The sequence below is a fragment of the Trachemys scripta genome, chromosome 11 (genome assembly GCF_013100865.1).
Source record: "Trachemys scripta elegans isolate TJP31775 chromosome 11, CAS_Tse_1.0, whole genome shotgun sequence".
In the NCBI taxonomy this organism is placed as follows: Eukaryota; Metazoa; Chordata; order Testudines; family Emydidae; genus Trachemys; species Trachemys scripta.
The window spans coordinates 24099090-24117149 of record NC_048308.1 but is presented as its reverse complement, the minus strand read 5'-3'; the positions used below and the strand labels follow the sequence as shown (position 1 = coordinate 24117149).

Here is an 18060-nt window from a genome sequence, read left to right as displayed (position 1 = left end):
AACCCACAGAAATTAGAGAAAACATTGTGCTTGCCCCTAGGAATAAAAGGGGGAAAATCGTCCTCAAATTTGTGGCTCCTGAAGACTACTACCCTCTGCTCCTTGATCCAAACATTGTTCCCTATCTTCTGAATATTGTCTCCATGTTGAATGAGTCAGATTGCTGAGAGTTGAGAAAGTAAAAAATCCTTTCATCTTCCAACTTGCAAACTACCCACTACTTGAAATAACCTGTCTTGCTCTGAAGAAGGAACCTATGCAATGCTCTTTGACCTCGTTATACTCAACAGACCAGGTGAAAAAAAGATCTTTATTTCTCAGGACAGAGAACTTCAAAATGAGATGTTTTAAATGTGATGAATGGATCAGCATTTGAGGGTTTTCATGGGATTAGGCTCATTTATAAAAAAAGATGACATTTGACAAGTATGGAAAATGACTTTTTTTTTTTTTTTTTTAATTCCAGGAGCTTTTCTAAAGCTCCTGTTTCTGTTCACATAGTTGTATATATTTTCTCTTGTTCTGATTAAAGGGAAGAAGGAATATAACAATATCTTGGAACATTTTTCATTTCCATTGCCTTCCTTCTTTCTGTTACATTTATAACATGGTAGTTTGCTTGTAACAGTGTTGATTTTCTCCAGAGCTTACTTCCGTTCTTCAGGATACACTCACTGTTGGGCATTTAGGAAATAACATGCTCCCCAAACCTCAACTGTTTCTTAGTTCTATTGATTTCATTCCAAGGTGTAGTTCTTGAAAATGTGTTCTCCTTTTAATAGTATAAGTATCCCCCTAGCTGCTAAGGCTATGTACTCTCACCATCAGAAGTTGGTCCAATAAAAGATATTGCCTCACTCCTTGTCTCCCCCTATGGCTTAAAAACATAATTTCATTCTTAGAATGCAAAGTTTGAGTGGATTTTCTTTTGTACATAATAACATGCAGTCATGTTTTTAAAAACTAATATCTAGCTGGTAGGTAACTACCTTAATTAAAATCAAACATATTTATCATTTTAGGCACACATATTCTCATGTAACAAATTGTGGCCAACAGCTTTAAATTTGAGTGCCTACAGTTAGGTTCCTAAATCCATATTTAGGCACCTGAATAAGGAAAGCTTTTTACAAGTCCTGAGCACTCAGCAGCTCCCATAGAATTAAAGTCAGGTACCTACATATGGATTTAGGGGCCTAACTTCAGGCATTCATTTCCGAAGATCTTGGGCCATACTATTTGTTACCATTTTATTTGTGGATATTAAAAGACAATAAAATAAGGCTTAAAGATAGACTTATAATGGTATTTAGTATGTACATAACAATTTTGGCTGGGCTTTTCAAAGGGATGCTAGGTCAACTCCCATTGAATTTCAGTAGGAGCTGAGCACAGCTCTCAAGCTCATTTGAAAAGGCCAGCCTTTATCTTAAAAGCACTTTACAATCACTAATTCATACTCTTAGCTAAACCTGGGCAAACAGATGTTGATGAAACATTTCAGTTGAAACCAAACTATTTTGAGGAAACACATCAGTTTAGATGTTTGTTGGAAGGTTTCAAAGATTGGGAGACCCACCCCAACAGAATAGCCTAGTGGTTAGGGCCCTTATCTGGGAAGTGGACCCGGGTTCAAGATCCTGTTTTGCCTGCTTCTTTGGATATCCTTAGACCCATCAAAGGGCCAGAATCCCCAACACTTCCATGGGGTGGGCCGGCAACCGTTCACGTTGACTGCAGAATTTGGGAGAAAACTCAGGGCCTGACCTGATCCAATGCCCACTGAAGTCAGTGGGAGCCTTTCCAATGACATCAATGATTATTTTTTCAGGCTCTCAGTATCACCTCAGAATTTATTCTCCCTACACAGCTTATTCTCACATGGGAAACTAGGGTCCCACCTGAAAGGCGCACAGGGAACCTTCAGCTAGGATTATAAATGAGTTCCTGCCTCCATCATATGCTCAAACCATTTCTCTGTCTTCTTAAAGATATTATTTCCCACAATCTTTTGTGTGTGTGTGGGAAATTCTTCAGATGGAACAAATGTGCACTTGGCTACAGCTGTCACTGACACATCAACTTTTGAGATTATAACACCTAGCTGAATCTAACACACTTTTATTGCCAATTTGTCTACATCCATTATTGAGCTACTTCTGTTTAATTTATTTCTGTCAATGGGGAGACTGAATGGATAATCACAGCTTTTACTGGAAAAAGACCTTTCTTTACATCCAAATTCTTTATATCCTTTTCCTTACCTGCTTTCCACTGAATCTATTCTCAACTACAAATGTAAATGTTTCTAAAAACTTTTAACTGGTCTAATATCTAATTCCAAAACTAACAGTCAGGTCAGGAAAACATATCAGGTACGCATAATGTCATAGATGCAAGATTTTTTTTTTTAAATGAGTAACTAGCATCAAAATAATAGATATTGAGCAAGGAAAGAACACAGTAAAAAAAAATGACAGTCCGGCACGAGATCAATAAACAATGAAAAATTGGGACTTTGATGTGAGGTCAAATACAAAATAAATGCATCTTGTATTGTATTCCTTTGTAAAGAGGTAGAGACAAATTGCTTTATGAAGACTAAGGTTTCTGAGGCGTGGATCTGTCATTTCTCATGTCTAGCACACTTTTGGGCACCGAATAAACAAACAAACACAGCATAAAAGCTTGCTTTGAATTTCAGGAGCTTAATCCTCTTCTTCAGAAGTAGGCTCATCTTCCTCAGTTGATAGTGAATAATGGCAAACTTTTCAATTTTTTTTATTGATTTTTATAGTCCTTAGATTTCAATGACTTATTTAACTAGAGAAAAATCAGAGAAATGAGAACAGGAAGTTACCTTGTACAGTAATGATGGTTCTTTGAGATGTGTCCCTCTATGGGTGCTCCACTGTAGGTGTATCTGCACACCGTGCCTCTCATTGGATATTTTAGTTAGCAGTGTCTGTTCGGTCCACACGTGCCCCCCTCCCATGTGGTCTGCCTCGAGGCTATCTAGCACTGCGCAGGCAAACTGCCCTCAGTTCCTTCTGTACTGCAGAGCCCCTTATAGAGAACTCCGAAGTAGAGAGGAGGAGGGCAGGTTGTGGAGCACCCGCAGGGATACACATCTCAAAGAACCATAGTTACACTGCACAAGGTAACTTCCTTTTCTTCGAGTAGCGTTCCCATGAATGCTCCACCGTAGATAACTTCACAGCAGTATCCCCCATGTAGGGCTGGGGCTTCATAATGGGGTCAGTTATTGATGATAGAACTGTGGAACCAAAGAGTAATCGTGTAGTATTCTGTGAAAGTATTGGTAGAAGCCCAGGTTGCTGTCCTGCAGATTTAGGAGATGGGGACATCTTTAACAAGGTAAAAACAGATCTAGTGGAGTGCATGCGGATTCCTGATGGGGGCAGCAGGTTACATGAATGGTAACAGTGGTTAATGCAATTGGAGACCCATTTGGAGTCTTTGAGCTGATATTGTAGAGCTGTTGGATCTTTCTGCAAACATAAGGAAGAGTTTAGGAGACTTTCTAATGTCCTTAGTCTTGTCCAAATAAAATGCTAGGGGTCTCCTAATATACAGCATATGAAGTATTGCCTCCCTGTTGTCATGATGTGGTTTTGGAAAAAAGGTGGGGTGGTTAATTAGTTGGCTCATATGGAAGGATGAGGTTACCTTGGGGAGGAACTTGGGATGTGGCTTTGTCTTTAAAAATAAAGACCGTGAACGGTGGATGTACCATCTACAGTGCTATTTCACCTATTTGTCCTGCTGAGGTAGTAGCCACTAGAAATGCTGTCTTCATGGACAGGTGTAAGAGGGAGCAAGTGGCCATAGGTTCAAAAGGCTAGTCTAGTTCAGGTTTTCAGCACCAAATTGATTTCACAGGTTGGAGTGGGTGGTCTGATGTGCAGGAAGAGGTTTCCCATGCTCTTGAGAAACCTGTGTCGTTGGATGGGTGGATACTGAGTATCTGTCCACCTGATGGTGGAAGGCTTTTGTAAGAACATGAGAACAGCCATACTGGGTCAGATCAAAGGTCCATCTAGCCCAGTATCCTGTCTTCCGACAATGGCCAATGCCAGGTGCTTCAGAGGGAATGAACAGAACAGGGAATCATCAAGTGATCCATCCCCTGTGGCCCATTCCTAGCTTCTGGTAAACAGACGCTAGGGACAGCATCCCTGCCCATCCTGGCTAATAGCCATTGATGGACCTATCCCCTCTATGAATTTATTTTTTTTTTGTTATGGCCGCTAGATGCACATTAAGTGAGCTAAGAGAGAGACCTGACCTGACCTCTTCAGGTCTAGAATGTAATCTGGGATCAAAGGGAGGGAGGAAGATGTGGGAGCCATTTGTTTGGAATTGCACCAACTTTGGAAGCATTTACACTTTTGCAGGTATGTGTGACAAGTCGTAGATTTCCTACTGTGCAGTAGGATCTCTTTCACCTCTTCAGAGTATTCACTTTCTAATTATTGGAACCATGAAGGAGCCAAGCCTGGAGCCAGAGGAGCTGTAAATTACGATCATTTTGGGAGAGTAAGTGGGGAATGGCCAAAGAGGAATCGGAGGACCTACTGCCAGCTGTGCAAGGTATAGATACCACACTTGCCTCGTCTAGGAGGGGGCAATCAGTATGACTTTCACTCTCTCTCTCTCACTGTAACTTTAATAGGACTCTCGATATCAGAAGGAATGGAGGAAAGACATATAGCAGTTCCCTGCCCCATGGAAAGATGAGCGTCCCGCGTCCCTTAGAGACTGTTTTCCTAGTCTGATCCTGGAGCAGTAATGGAGACATTTCTTGTTCCAATAAGTAGCAAACAGATCTATTGTCGGGGTTCCCCATATACCATGATGCGCTGCTGGGTTCATTACCCATTCATGATTGTATGAGAAATTCCATCTGAGACTGTCAGCTGTCACATTTTGTACCCCTGGTAGGCAAGTGGCTGAAATGAGCATATTGTGGCAGATGCGCCAATTCCAAAGTGTCAGTACTTCCATGCAAATGGAAGGTGATCTAGTGCCCCCTTGGTGATTTATGTAAAACATGCACATGTTGTCGTCTGTCATGACTTTCATGTGAATATCCCTGATTAGTTGGAGAAAGTGTGCACAGGCATTTCTGACAACTCCCAGTTCCAAAAGACTGATAGAGAACAACTTTGTGGGAGACCACTTGCCACTTTGCTGTCATTTAGGTTGGCGACCCAGCCTATCAAAGAGGCATCTGCTGTTAGAATCTGTGTTGATGGGGGTTGTATGAATGGAATGTCTGCATGCATGTTGGCTGGTTCTTTCCACCAGACCAGGGAGTGTTTGACCCTGGAGGGCATCAACAGCGGCTTGGTTAGCCTGTCCTTGTTCGGAGAGTAAACAGATCTGAGCCATATTTGTAAAACATCTCATGTACAGTTGGGACTGTGGAGTCACAAATGTGCATCCCGCCATGTGCCCGAGAAGTTGGAGGCAATTCCTGGCTGGAGTTTGTGGGCTGGCCTGGACGGTCTCTATAAGACTCGTCAGGGCGCTGAATCTGTGCAGCGGGAGGAACATTCTCTCTTGTACTCCGTCGAGTTCGTCCCCAAAAGCTCTAGATGTTGTACTGGGGTCAAGGTAGATTTCTGGATATTGAGCTGGAGCCCTAGTTGCGCAAATATATACATAGCCCTCTGGTGGCCACAGGGCATCTTCGAAGGAACGAGCCTCAAGAAGGCAATCGTCCAGGTATGGCTAGATGACAATACCTAATGTTCATAAGATGGAGAGGACCTTGGAGAACACCCTGGGTATGGATGGGAGGCTGAATGGGTGCACTCTGTACTGATAATGGTCCTGCTGAAAGATAAATTGGAGGAATTTCTGTTAGACAGCTGGATTGAGATGTGGAAGTAGGTATTTTATAAGTCAAGGGCCGAGAACCAATCTCTTTGGTCCAGTCATGGAATAATGGCTGCTAGCGTGACCATCTTGAACTTTTGTGCCTTCACATATCTATTTAGTGCTCTTAGATCTAATATGGATCTCCAAACTCCCTTTCTCTTGGGGATCAGGAAGTATCGGGAATAAAAAACTTTGCCTCTAAGGTTAGTAGGGACTGGGCATAACAGGTGATCTATTTCCTGGTGTAACAGTCTCTTGTGAGAAGGGTCCCTGAAGAGGGATGGGGAGAGTGGGTGAGGGAGGGATGTGAAATGGATGGAATAACCCTTTGAAATAATCTCCAAGACCCATTTGTCAGAGGTGATGTTCTCCCAACTCCTGAGGAAGAGAGTCAGGTGAATTCCAAAGGGATGTGGAAGGTCTATGTAGTAGCTGTTGTTGTTGCAAGGAGCACTTGGGGCCTTGATCAATGCATCAAAACTGGCGTTTGGAGGACGAGGGTTGAGAGAATGAGGATTGGGAAGCTGACAACTCTACTTCGCATTCTAGGTCTCTTTTGCTGTGGCTCATAATACCATTGTGATGGGGGGGAACTGAGGTGGACAGAATCTGTGAGGTGGTTGTGAACTGATTTTCCTCTTCTGTCCCAGTGTATAGATTGCTAGTGAACACAGTGTGGCTACAGAGTCCTTTAAGGTGTGGAGTGATGCACCTGTTTTGTCAGCGAAGTGTTTGGGTCTGTTGAATGGGAGGTCCTCAGCCATCATCTGCACTTATTTCGGCAACCCTGAGAAGTGTAACCAGGATGCCCGTCTCATTACCACTGCCATTGAGACTGAATGGGCCACTGTGAAAGCCACACCCAGTGCAGTCTGTAGCACTGTTCTCGCTACCAAGTGGTCCTGTTGGATCATGGCTTGAAATTGTTCCTTTTGTGCTTCTCGCAAGTGGTTAATAAAGGCGCTGAGTTTTCCATAGTTCACGTAGTCATATTTGACAATTAGAGCTTGTTGGTTTGAAACCCTGAATTTTAAAATCGCCAATGAATATGCTTTCCTCCCAAACAGGTTGAGCCACTTCCAGTCTCTATCATAGGGGGGTGGATTTGGTGTGATGTTGCTTTCCTCACGTGTTAACAGCTTCCATGAGAGAGTTGGGCTGAGGGCGCGTGAAGAGAAAATCTGCCTCCTTGTGGAGCACATAATACTCGTTATTTGCCATCTTGTATGCTGGTGCAATAGGTGTCTGCCAGATGATTTTGGCAGGGTCGAATAGTGCCTTGTTGAGTGCGAGTGCCAATTCTCAAAGAGGAAGAGGTATGTACTATGTCCAACAATTTGTGGTGTTAGTCTTTCACTTCGTCAAGGAGAATATGCAGAGCCTCAGACACCCTCTTAGTAAGATCATGAAATCATCAATTAACGATGGAGGAGGGGGCATCACCACCTTATCAAGTGAGGAAGAGAAGGTGTTCGTCGGTGGAGTAGTTTCCACCTACAATTGGCCTCCTACTCCTAGAAAGTTTCTTCCTGGGGCTCTGGATAAAGAGGCTACGGGGATCATCTGGTGGGCTCTGAGGGAGATACTAGATAGCCTACCCACAGATCCCAGTCGCCAAGGGTGACCATACCAGGAAGATTGGGGATTGGAGCATCCCAGATGCTTTAACGGAGTGTTGTGATATGAGACCAGTGGTAAGTTGTCATGTTGGTCATTATCTGAGTCCCCCTGGTGTAAGGTGGGTTGATAGGGGTGCTGGAGGCAAATGTCCCGGTGCTGATGGTGGTTTTGGGGATTGAGACGTGCTTGGTACTGGAGCCCCAGTACCAAGTACTGGGAAATCTGGTTCCTCCACAACTGTAGGATCCCCAGAGAAGTGGAACGCCTGTGGTACCGATGTTGCGGTAGTTGCCACCAGGGACTGTCGGTATTGAGGGCTTTTTACGGAAGATACATTCCAATGGGGGCTGCTTTGAAGCACCCGGTGCTGAGGATCTTTTTGTCAGTGCCAATTTCGTAGCGATGGTACGGTTTCTATTCTTATCTTTGGCAGGTGGTGCCATCACTCCTGAGCCTGTGCCCTATGGGGTCTTAGGTTATTACTGCAGAGCTCTGGGTGGTGTGCTTTAGAGCCATTGGTGCCACTGGTTCTGAGGTGACCAAATGCACAGGGGATCCCCTCTGGCTGATCAAGAGCTCGGTTTCAGGGCTTGCAGCCCTTTTTCTAGAAGTTTTGAGAGGGGAATCAGCCAACTTTCTCTGCAATTCTCCCTCTCTAGAAGTTGAAGGCTCTGAGGACAATCTTGGTCCTGGAGAGGATTTGGAATTGGGGTCAGATGCTGGTTTAAGAGCACTCTCCATGAGGAATAGTTTCAATTCTTGTTTCTGGTTCTTTCAGGATCTAGCCTTCAGCTGTTGGCAGAAGGTGCACTTCTGTGAAATATGTGCCTCTCCTAGGCATCAGATGCAGTACGAGTGTACTTCCATCACAGGGATTGCCTCCCTGCACAAAAAGCACCTTTTGAAGCCGAGGGAGCTGGGCATGCCCCTACAGGGAAGATCTCACAACAAAAAGTGGGAAAATGTTTCGAAAGAATTTTTTTTATTTTAAAGAATTGAAAAAAAAAACAAAAAAAAAACCAGAAGCTCTATAGGCACTACAAAAGCAATAAAAATTCTAAGAAAAACTATAAACTTAAAACTATAAACTAAACACTATCAATATGAAAAGAGGTAAGCAAGCTGGACTGCTACTCTCTATGTTCCCAAGCCAAGGGTGGTTGGGAAGGAAATGAGGGTGGTTTGCCTTCGCAGCAATAGTCAGTCTCAGGGCAGTCCATAAGGAAGGGAAGGCACATGTGCGGGCCAAACAGACTCTGCTACCTAAAAATCTCTGATTAGAGGCGCATATACACCTACAATGGAGCACCCACATGGATACTATTAGAAGAACCATAAATTCTTTTCCTTATACCAACAGGAATTAATTAATGCTTCTGCTTTAGAAATACTAATTGGTTTAGAGCTTGATAGATACTGCATGCATGCAAACTTCTAGAATTGGCAGGGGTAACCTAATATGCCCTCTCTAAACCCACTTCCTTGCACAGGGTCATCACAAATCTTTCTTTTGACCAGCTTTCTATCACTCATCTCAGCTTTGGTGCAGTGAGCTTCCCTTTCTCAGGCAGATTAAAACTACCTCCCAGATCCTCAGGTAAATGTGAAACAGAAACCCACTGAATAATAGGTTATCATCATATTATGTTTTGCCAAAAGTAGCTTTCCTTTCTCCCATGTTTTTGTGTTCTCTCTGCTGTCGCACCACCAAGTTCTGCTGCCAGTTCTGTTGCCATTTCTAATTTTGTTGACCCAACACTTTCCTCAGGACAGGAACATTGAATTCTTACCTGTCTGCACAGTACTATGGACACCACTGGTTCTAGATAAAACAGTTTATAAATAAATACATAATTGTAATTTTATCTCCTCACTGAAATAATCTACACCACTAGGACTTACCTGCAAATTTTTTCATCATCCAATAACCCTGTCTCTCATTGACAGGTCTTGACCTATATAAATGGTTGGAATGGAGACCTTTGTATTTGTTACTAAAAGTCTTATAAGTGCTATTCAAATCTGGACCCAGACTCTGAATTCAGTTCCAACATCCTTTGGTATGGATTTCTACTGGTAGGTTGTAAAGTATCAGCTAATACAAAATGTGTGTGTGCGCGCGCGTGTGCGCTCTTCTTTATCTACTGATGATCTATTCTGATGAATGGCCATTAGCCCGTCTTTCTAAGGTTTGCCTACACACAGAATTATTCTGGAATAGATATTCTAATAACTCCATGTGTGGAATAATAGTGCCTTTTTCAAAGTGGATTAAGCTAAAATGGAAAAAGGCCCTCTCCAAATACGAATGTCCATACCTGGAATTATTCCAGAATAATTATTCCACTTTAAATTCACTTCCTACGTTATCCAGAATAACTTCAATGTGTAGGCAAGCACTGAGTTCACAGCAATTAGACCTGAAAGGAGAAAAACCTCTCAAGGCTGTGCTCTCAGGGGGAAAAAAAACAAAAACAAACCACAAACATTTCCATTTTTTGTTGTTGTTCTCATTGCTCAAAATGAACTAATAAAGTAAAGCCTGGTGAAGAGAGAGAGAAGCAAAGAATCTGGGCCTGATTCTCCATTGCCTTGCCTCTTGTATACTCAATTACACCAGTGGAATGCAAGGACAATGTCCTCCCATTCTGACTGGGTAGTGGTTTACACTACCTTGCACACTAGTGTAAATGACTGCCCAAAGTGCAGGTCATTGAGAATCAGGCTCTTTGCCTTTAAACCACAAAGGCAGAACTTCTGTTGCACTTCTAACTGGCCAAGGTTTATTAGGGCAATGTCCTTTAGGGGCAAAGTTCTCATAATCTCCTTTGAATAAACCCAAATTTACAATACAGGACTGATGGATATATACCAGGTAAGTAACAAAGGAGCTAGCCTCTATAGCTGAGGCTATAGAGGCTGTATCGTACAGATACAGACAGACATCATCTTCCTTTCCAAATGCAAGCAGATGGACATCATACCAAAAGGACTAAAGGTTAATTTGTTAGTCTCTAAGGTGCCACAAGTACTCCTGTTCTTCTTTTTGCGGATACAGACTAACACGGCTGTTACTCTGAAACTTGTCATTATAGCTGAGGGCTGTCATAAACATTTTTTTTAGCCAGAGCTCCATTATCTTTTCCACAGACAAACCTTGCCCCTAAGGCCAGGGGAAACATTGGTAGTACAGTTCCATAGGAACTATGCTGGCAGGGACTGGGAGGGGTGGGGTACCCAGATCTAGCAGTTGAGGAAGCTGCTTCCCACAGAGAGCTAGAAATTTGCTAGGATTGGCAGAGGAGCCCCCATGGCTTGTGTGGTATGTGTAGGTAAACCCTGGATGATCGGTGACCAATTCCATTACGAGATCTTTGTGGAGAACTCCTCATACTGTTTTTGACACATTGTGTAAATAACACCATTGCGTTGAACTGTGTTTGCACTGAATCTGACAGTGTGTCTATTATATATGTTTTATATTTTACCAGTACACATCATCAGATGCTAATGCCTATTGGTTAAAGATACTTACTGAGGGAATTTTGAAATGTGAATTAAAGATTTCAGTTAGTACTGTTAAAAACACAGCAAAGGGAAATAACCAAAAACTCTGTTAAAGCTGCAGTTATGTTTTGACTTAAGACAGAATATCCTGGTTTTTGTGGGTAAAAGAATCAACAGCTGTTCAGGCACCTATTTTCTAAACTTACCTGGATGATATTACATCTTTGTGGTAATAGTTGGGTACAACAGATAAACTAAGGATAAGGAATCTGATTTTCACTCTCATTTGTGAATTATCTTGGTTTTGTGTATTTTACTTAACTGTAACATTATTATCTAATATTTAATACTATGGTAGCAGCCAGTGACCCCATTCAAGATCAGGGTCCCATTGTGCTAGGAATTTTATAAACATAAAGGAAGACATGGTCCCTGCCCCGAAGAGAACATCACAGTAATTTTTTTTGGTGATTTAATCATATCGACAACTTTATCAAAAATTACAAAACTGATATTAAATTTTTTTCTAATTCTTAGTAAGACTAGAATTGATTTTTTTTTTTAAATAGAAAAGCATTTTTATGCTAGTGCTCTGCTGGAATTCTCACATTACAACCCTACATAGCAAAATACAAACTGTAACTAAGAAAGGTAGTATTTCTAAGGTAATTCAGTCCATCACGAGCCCTCTATTTCCTCAAACTCCGGGACTCAGATGATAGCGCATTACTTCTAAACCTTCTGTAAAACTGACTTAGTAAATAACTTAACATTCAAATTTTTTTTTTAAAAAAGAGCAGCACTTTAAATCTTAGACTGAATATAACAGACCTGGGACATCCCAAATGTATGTGTTTGTTGGGCTATGGGGAAGCTATTTTCATAGCTGATTCCAGCAATAACTTTTTTGTCGGAAGCAGGAATACGAAGGAAGTCCATTGAAATGAATGAAAATATTTTTTCTTAAATGGTGTTTAAAAATGCACCATGATAGAAAGAGGAATAATACCTTTGATTTTTATCTCATTTGGAATGACTCAACATTCTACAACCCATTTGATAAATAAAGCATAATAAATACATACATACATAAATAAATAATGAGAATACTTTGTATCCTCAAAAGACAATACAAATTTTAAATAATTAAGCTACCAGTAATTAAAAACTAATTCCTCTTGTGGACTCACTTTCATCAGTCACTTAAAGTTCACAGGATAACGTGACTGTGCCAAATTAATGACAATTAAAATATTATTCCACTTTCCACAATGGAGTATTTTGTCACCCTCTAAATATAGGAGTACTCTCTTAAATTAGAAACTAGGCAAAAAGTATTTTTAAAATTTTTCATTTTAAGTCTTCTATTAGAAAAAATATAGATTTTTTTTAAACAAAAAATAATGATGTAGAAAGAAGGTCTGGGCCTTCATCAAAAAAGTATATTATGCTTTAATGCAAAGAGAAAGAAATGGCTCTATGAGCAAAATTCAAGTATGAGTGACCAGTTTTTTAATTGTAAAGTAGGTGCAACATTTTTTAAAATGTTACAACACTGCATGACCTGTAATGCTCACAATATTTACATTAACTGCTTACATGAAACCATAAAAACTCTAAAAGAGAAAAAAATCTGTATGGACTGAAACAAACTACTCCTAGCACCCACATCAATGCCATTATTAACCAATGAAATCAAGTGCACAAAAATACTTTACATAGTCTACTAATGTAAAGTATACATTGGTGAGAAAGTACAAACCTAATTAGTTAAAATGCCAAAAGAAGGGTTGGTCAATACAAACTCAGTGTTAGGACAGAAAAGCAAAAGGTAAAATAACCAAACTAAATATAAACAAACGCGCGCGCACACACACACACACACACACACACGTGTATTTATGAATAAAAACATTGTGTAGACAAAACAGCAGAAAAGCAGGCTGATACGAAAAATGGACAACATTAACTCTTTAAACATAACAAACACATCAACTTGTAACAAAAAAGTGTTAACTAAACTACACAAAAGATCACTTCACATGAGTTTGCATGTAGGACCATGGCAGTCTGTCCTGCCATTACACAAAAGACAAATGAACCTACCCAGTAGAAGGAAGGGTTCCTGCCTCCAGGCCACTGTAGCTTAGTGTAGCTAATTGCATTCCATCAGGTTGCGGTGGGGGGAAAAAGAAATAAGAGCTGTCTGTATGAGACATGAAAAAGTAGGTTAGCCCAGTGGTAGTGCTATGTGCTGTGGCACAAGAAAGCTGAGTTTGGAAATGTCCTCAGGTCTCTTTATCCTCTGGGCCAATGGATCTCAGTCATGTCACACAGATAATTGAGTTTCGGTTCTGGGGAAAGTCAATGGGGAGAGGAATAGTTACTTGCAGTACAAGTGCCAACTGGTGGTTATCAGTAGAGTGGCAATGTCATCAGCCTCAGAGGATGCTGATTACTAACAGTCTTAACTAGAGGACGCGAATTTGCCACTCCATGGAAAAAGGAATTCCAGGTTAAAGACGTGGTGATTCCCAGATGAAGAGGTCCATTTTAAGGACTCCATCTCAGAACAAGGCAGGGCACAATGAGAATTTACTTTGGGAAGGAGGGTGTACCATCACCACAATGTGAAAAAATTGAAAAAAATGAGGATGTGCTACACTTATTAACTTTCTGTTATTTTTACAATGGCTCACAGCTTTAGGCTTGTATATCTGTAGTGTATTACTTCCTTTCTACATATGTTTCACATTATTCACTTAATATAACATAAATAATTTGGTTAATAGATTTAACCTGCACATTTCAGCCACATTAATATATATAAGAATCTGTTAATGGTATAAATAATTCTTTTTAAATAAAATAAATCTGATATGTTACATAATACTGATAAAATTACTGTTGCTAATAGTTTTGTAAGCCACCTTTAACTTCTAGTTTAATAATACTGTAAGAGGGATACTAGATTTTTTAGGAACGCTGTGGAGCATGCCCTTTTATTCCATTGCAAAAATCAAATTGTAATCAACATTAACACTCATATTTTCAAAATAGGGCCATTCCCTCATATATGTAAACAGTATGTTTAATCAGGTTAAACAACCTCGGTTAACAAATATAGGGTTTGGGGGGAGTTCAAAGTCAATGGTGGTATAAATTGCTTAGTTTAGAAGGTGGCTATGAAACTTCAACTACAGAAATGGCTGACTAAAATATTCCATCTAAGCTTTTTTTTTTTTTTTTTTTTTTTTTTTTAATAAATAAAAAATCTACAGCATTCTACTTTAAAACTTAAGTAAATAAAATGCAACCAGTTGTTGCAGCTTTTGAATTCTTAATTAGACCTGTGATCCCACATCCCTTTAGGAATCTGCAAGGTTGCACTCTCCTACAGAGACCTGAAATGGAGTACAGTACTTCCAGGCAAGGTTCATTCCAAACAGACAATATAAATGAACACTCAGTGGTGTGAAGTGTATGTCATAATTAAGGTATTACATAATCATGCCTTTTCTCTGCTGTTAAATACAAAAACAGCATCTTTTACATTATCATATAAAAGCATTTAGGCTGTATTTTTATTTATCACTTTACACTGGTAGTCTCTTGTATGTGTACTCAATAGAAACCAAAGAATTTTGTACACTATTTTTTTGTACAATAAAAGATAAAGTGTGCATTAGGTACGCTTGTACATGACAATATTGTACAATATTTACATTTCAGATATCACCATGAAATTCTGTATTATCTATATACACAATGAAAATTTATCAGAAACATTTGGACTATTTTTATAATCATAATTTTAGTATTATAGAAAAAATTCAGTAATCATCTGACATTTTTACTGTAATCTTTCAAGGAATCTGATTGGTTTATCCAGCATAACTATCTGACTCGATCAACAAAAATATTGTACCACTATTTCTCATAGCACCCTTTGATGGTATCTATCTGTCCTTGATATAAATATTGATATATCTATATCAATATCTATATACTGATTTATGTGCATGTTCAATTTGATAAGTACTGGACCAGTAACAAAGACATTCAATGTTATCTAGAGATCTTCCTCCTCTTCGGTTTTGGAGGCTTCACCTGTCTGTCTCCCTGTGGGATTTGGTGTACCTGGAAAATAAGTATATGAAAAGGTTAGCATAGAAAATTAAATAAAGAAACCTGTTAGTGATCAATCAATTACAGTATTGTTTGAAAAGTTATTATGCTTCCCTGGTGATACAGCTTTTAATTTCCACGTTAAAAGCAGAATTAGAAGTAAACTCAAGAACATTAACCTCTGGACTGAAGGGAGTTGAACATAGCTGTTAAGGGTGGATACCTCAAGTCTCAGGAGAAAGATACCACTTACATATCACTATATAGTATACAAGGAACTGAAGCACAAAGTGGTAATAATGTTAAGCTCCAGGGGAAATTGTTTACAAAACTGGGATAACTGCAGAAAGAAAGAAAGGGATATACTGGGAAAATAGAATGTGGAAACTGAGAGAGACTTACAGCACTACCAGAGACATGAATTTAAGGGATAAACTATTTTGAGCAAACTGTTTTCATCCAACATCATTAATTTCAAGTTGAACAGTAGATTAATTAGCATGTGAAAATGTTTTTAATCAATTATTTTTCATTCAATGTCTATTATTAGTTCCAAGTTCAAAGCTGGGAGGAAAGATCATGATCATATAAAACTATTAAAAACATTTCTAACACAGCTACGAGAGATGGAATTCAAAACAATGTACTGCTGTTTTATATGGAATACCACCACCATCTGTTGGTAGAAGTGAGGCTATGTATTCTGGAAAAAAGCAATCAGTAGGTTACAAACAACAGTTAATCAAAAATTACAAATCCTTAGACATTTTTTCATATTGTTCCTATCATGGTCATATATATTAAATTCTAGTGGTCTTGAAGAATTTTATCATATATTCAACAGGTGTTACTGCTAGCATCAGTTATGCTCTATGTCAATTGTACTGTACATGTGTTACATTTTAAATGTACTCGTCCTGCCTAAACAATGATAATTAAAAAAAGCTTATTTCAAAATTTGTAAGAAGTACATTTGGTGTCCTATGATTTTCTGACCCTATTATTCCCAACCATCATAGTATTTATGAAAAAAACCTCATCTTGATTAAGAATTTTGTGACAAAGCCTGTCATGCAGCTCATGAGAGATTATTTTAGGATACAAAATTTGTTACATCAGGCTTGTCAACACAACAAAAACAACCTGGTCAGGGAACCGGATTACAGCACAGTTTCTCCCTGACCCAGCTTGCATCATAGTTAAGAGTTGTAGCATGTATCTGTTGCAACTGGGTTGCATAACTGGATGAAATGACATGGATACAATAGAAACTGTCCAGGCAAACATTTTTAACTGTGATGTAACAGGGTTAAAGGCCAACTGTATCATAACCAGATCACCTGGTTTGGTTATATTTGTAGGATAGATGGTCTTATAGAGACCTATGATTAGATCTTACCTCCCCTGCAGTCAGTTACAAAACTGCCATTGATTTAGATGAAAACCCAGAATTCTGTATTAGTAAATCTAATAATCAAAATGTTCAGTTTTATCAACAATTCAAAGCAGACAGCAAGAGATACAGACAGTATCACTAATATTATTTCCAGATGGTACTAAAACCAAGTCTAAGGTGCCAATCCTGCAAAGCTTTCTGCATATACTTAATTTTATGCACCATAAATAGATCCATTTAAGCCTTATTGATTGTGTAAAGTTAAGCATGTGCATAAGTCTTTTCAGGGTTGAGGTTTATAATATCAGGAAAAAATTCAATTTTATTTTAAAAGCTAAACCATTAATACTTAATAAAATATTAATTAGAAGTTTGAGTATTTTAATGTATTGCACTTAATTTTTAATCATCTGCATGGATTTCTGTTATAATAAGAGTACAAAAAAATCTCCAAATATATTTTAAAAGTGTATTACATTATCAGAGATTTATTTTGTCCGTATGCCACAAAATAAAAGTGGAAACAAAAAATAAAACCACCACAGTCAGGTTCTGATCTTCATCTTAATTTACTTCCTATAATATTTTTCATTTCATGTTAGATTATTCAATGGAGTGTTACAGTCAAAGATTTTTTTTAATATACTTTCAACATCTTGATATACAAACTTGGAAAACAATTGGGTCTAATTCTTGCACTCCTTACTGAGGGCAAAACTCCAGGCATATTAGTGGGAGATTAGGCTGTGTTCAAAATATTGGTAGGCCTCACACATGAAAGATATGTACAATAGTTATTCTGGGTGGAGAGCAATAATGCAGAGTAGTTACAATCTAACTGAAATTATAAATCTTTTTCAACTTTTAAGTTGTTAAATCATAATAATTACAAAAAGAGTGACTGCTTGAAAACGCCACAAAAATGAAAAACAAACAAAAAAAAAAACAAAAACCCACACAATAAAAACTATACAACTAGACAGCAAAGAGACTTACATTCCCAGACATTTTGTCCAGCTCACTCATGGCCTCATGTATAGCAGCTTCTAAATGGTTATTTAGCTTTCCGCTTCTAGAGTGAAAAAAAATTACTGTCAACGATTGTTTACAATGGAAATCCCCCATTTTCAAAGACTGTAGATAATCAAAATACATACATAAATAGCCCATATTCTACTAACTTCATTCAGCATATAGATCTCCCATTGACAGCCAAGGAACCATTTGTGCAAATAACAAGTTATGGCCCATATATATGTTTTCCTTTAAAATAAAGGCTTGTGTTATCACTTTGTTTTATTTATTTTATTTTTAAAGATAAGACTTTTATAAATTAAACAGGAATTATAATCTCTGCAAGAGAAAACATATCTATAAACAGAATGCAAAAGCACATGATATCATCACTATATTGATTTTCTGTGTTTAAATGCAAAATGTAGCATTTTGTGCTATTTGACTTAGCTGCCAGCGTTAAAGTTTGTTTTTTGTTTTTGTTTTGT

General features: G+C 38.8%; 1 protein-coding gene across 7 annotated transcripts in view; it reads right to left on the bottom strand.

Annotated features, from left to right (window-relative positions):
* Positions 1 to 11521: 11521 nt before the first annotated feature.
* The window catches only part of MBD5 (methyl-CpG binding domain protein 5), a 242743-nt gene continuing 236204 nt past the window's right edge, over positions 11522 to 18060 (bottom strand). For 6 of the 7 annotated variants that reach the window (XM_034785452.1, XM_034785449.1, XM_034785451.1 and 3 more), the window contains 2 exons: positions 17555 to 17630; positions 11522 to 15174 (listed from right to left, as the gene is read on the bottom strand). In XM_034785452.1, the coding sequence (XP_034641343.1) occupies positions 15103 to 15174; positions 17555 to 17630 (148 nt within the window). In that variant the 3' untranslated portion in view covers positions 11522 to 15102. The remainder of the gene's footprint in view (positions 15175 to 17554; positions 17631 to 18060) is intronic. The other variant, XM_034785454.1, reaches the window with a different exon arrangement.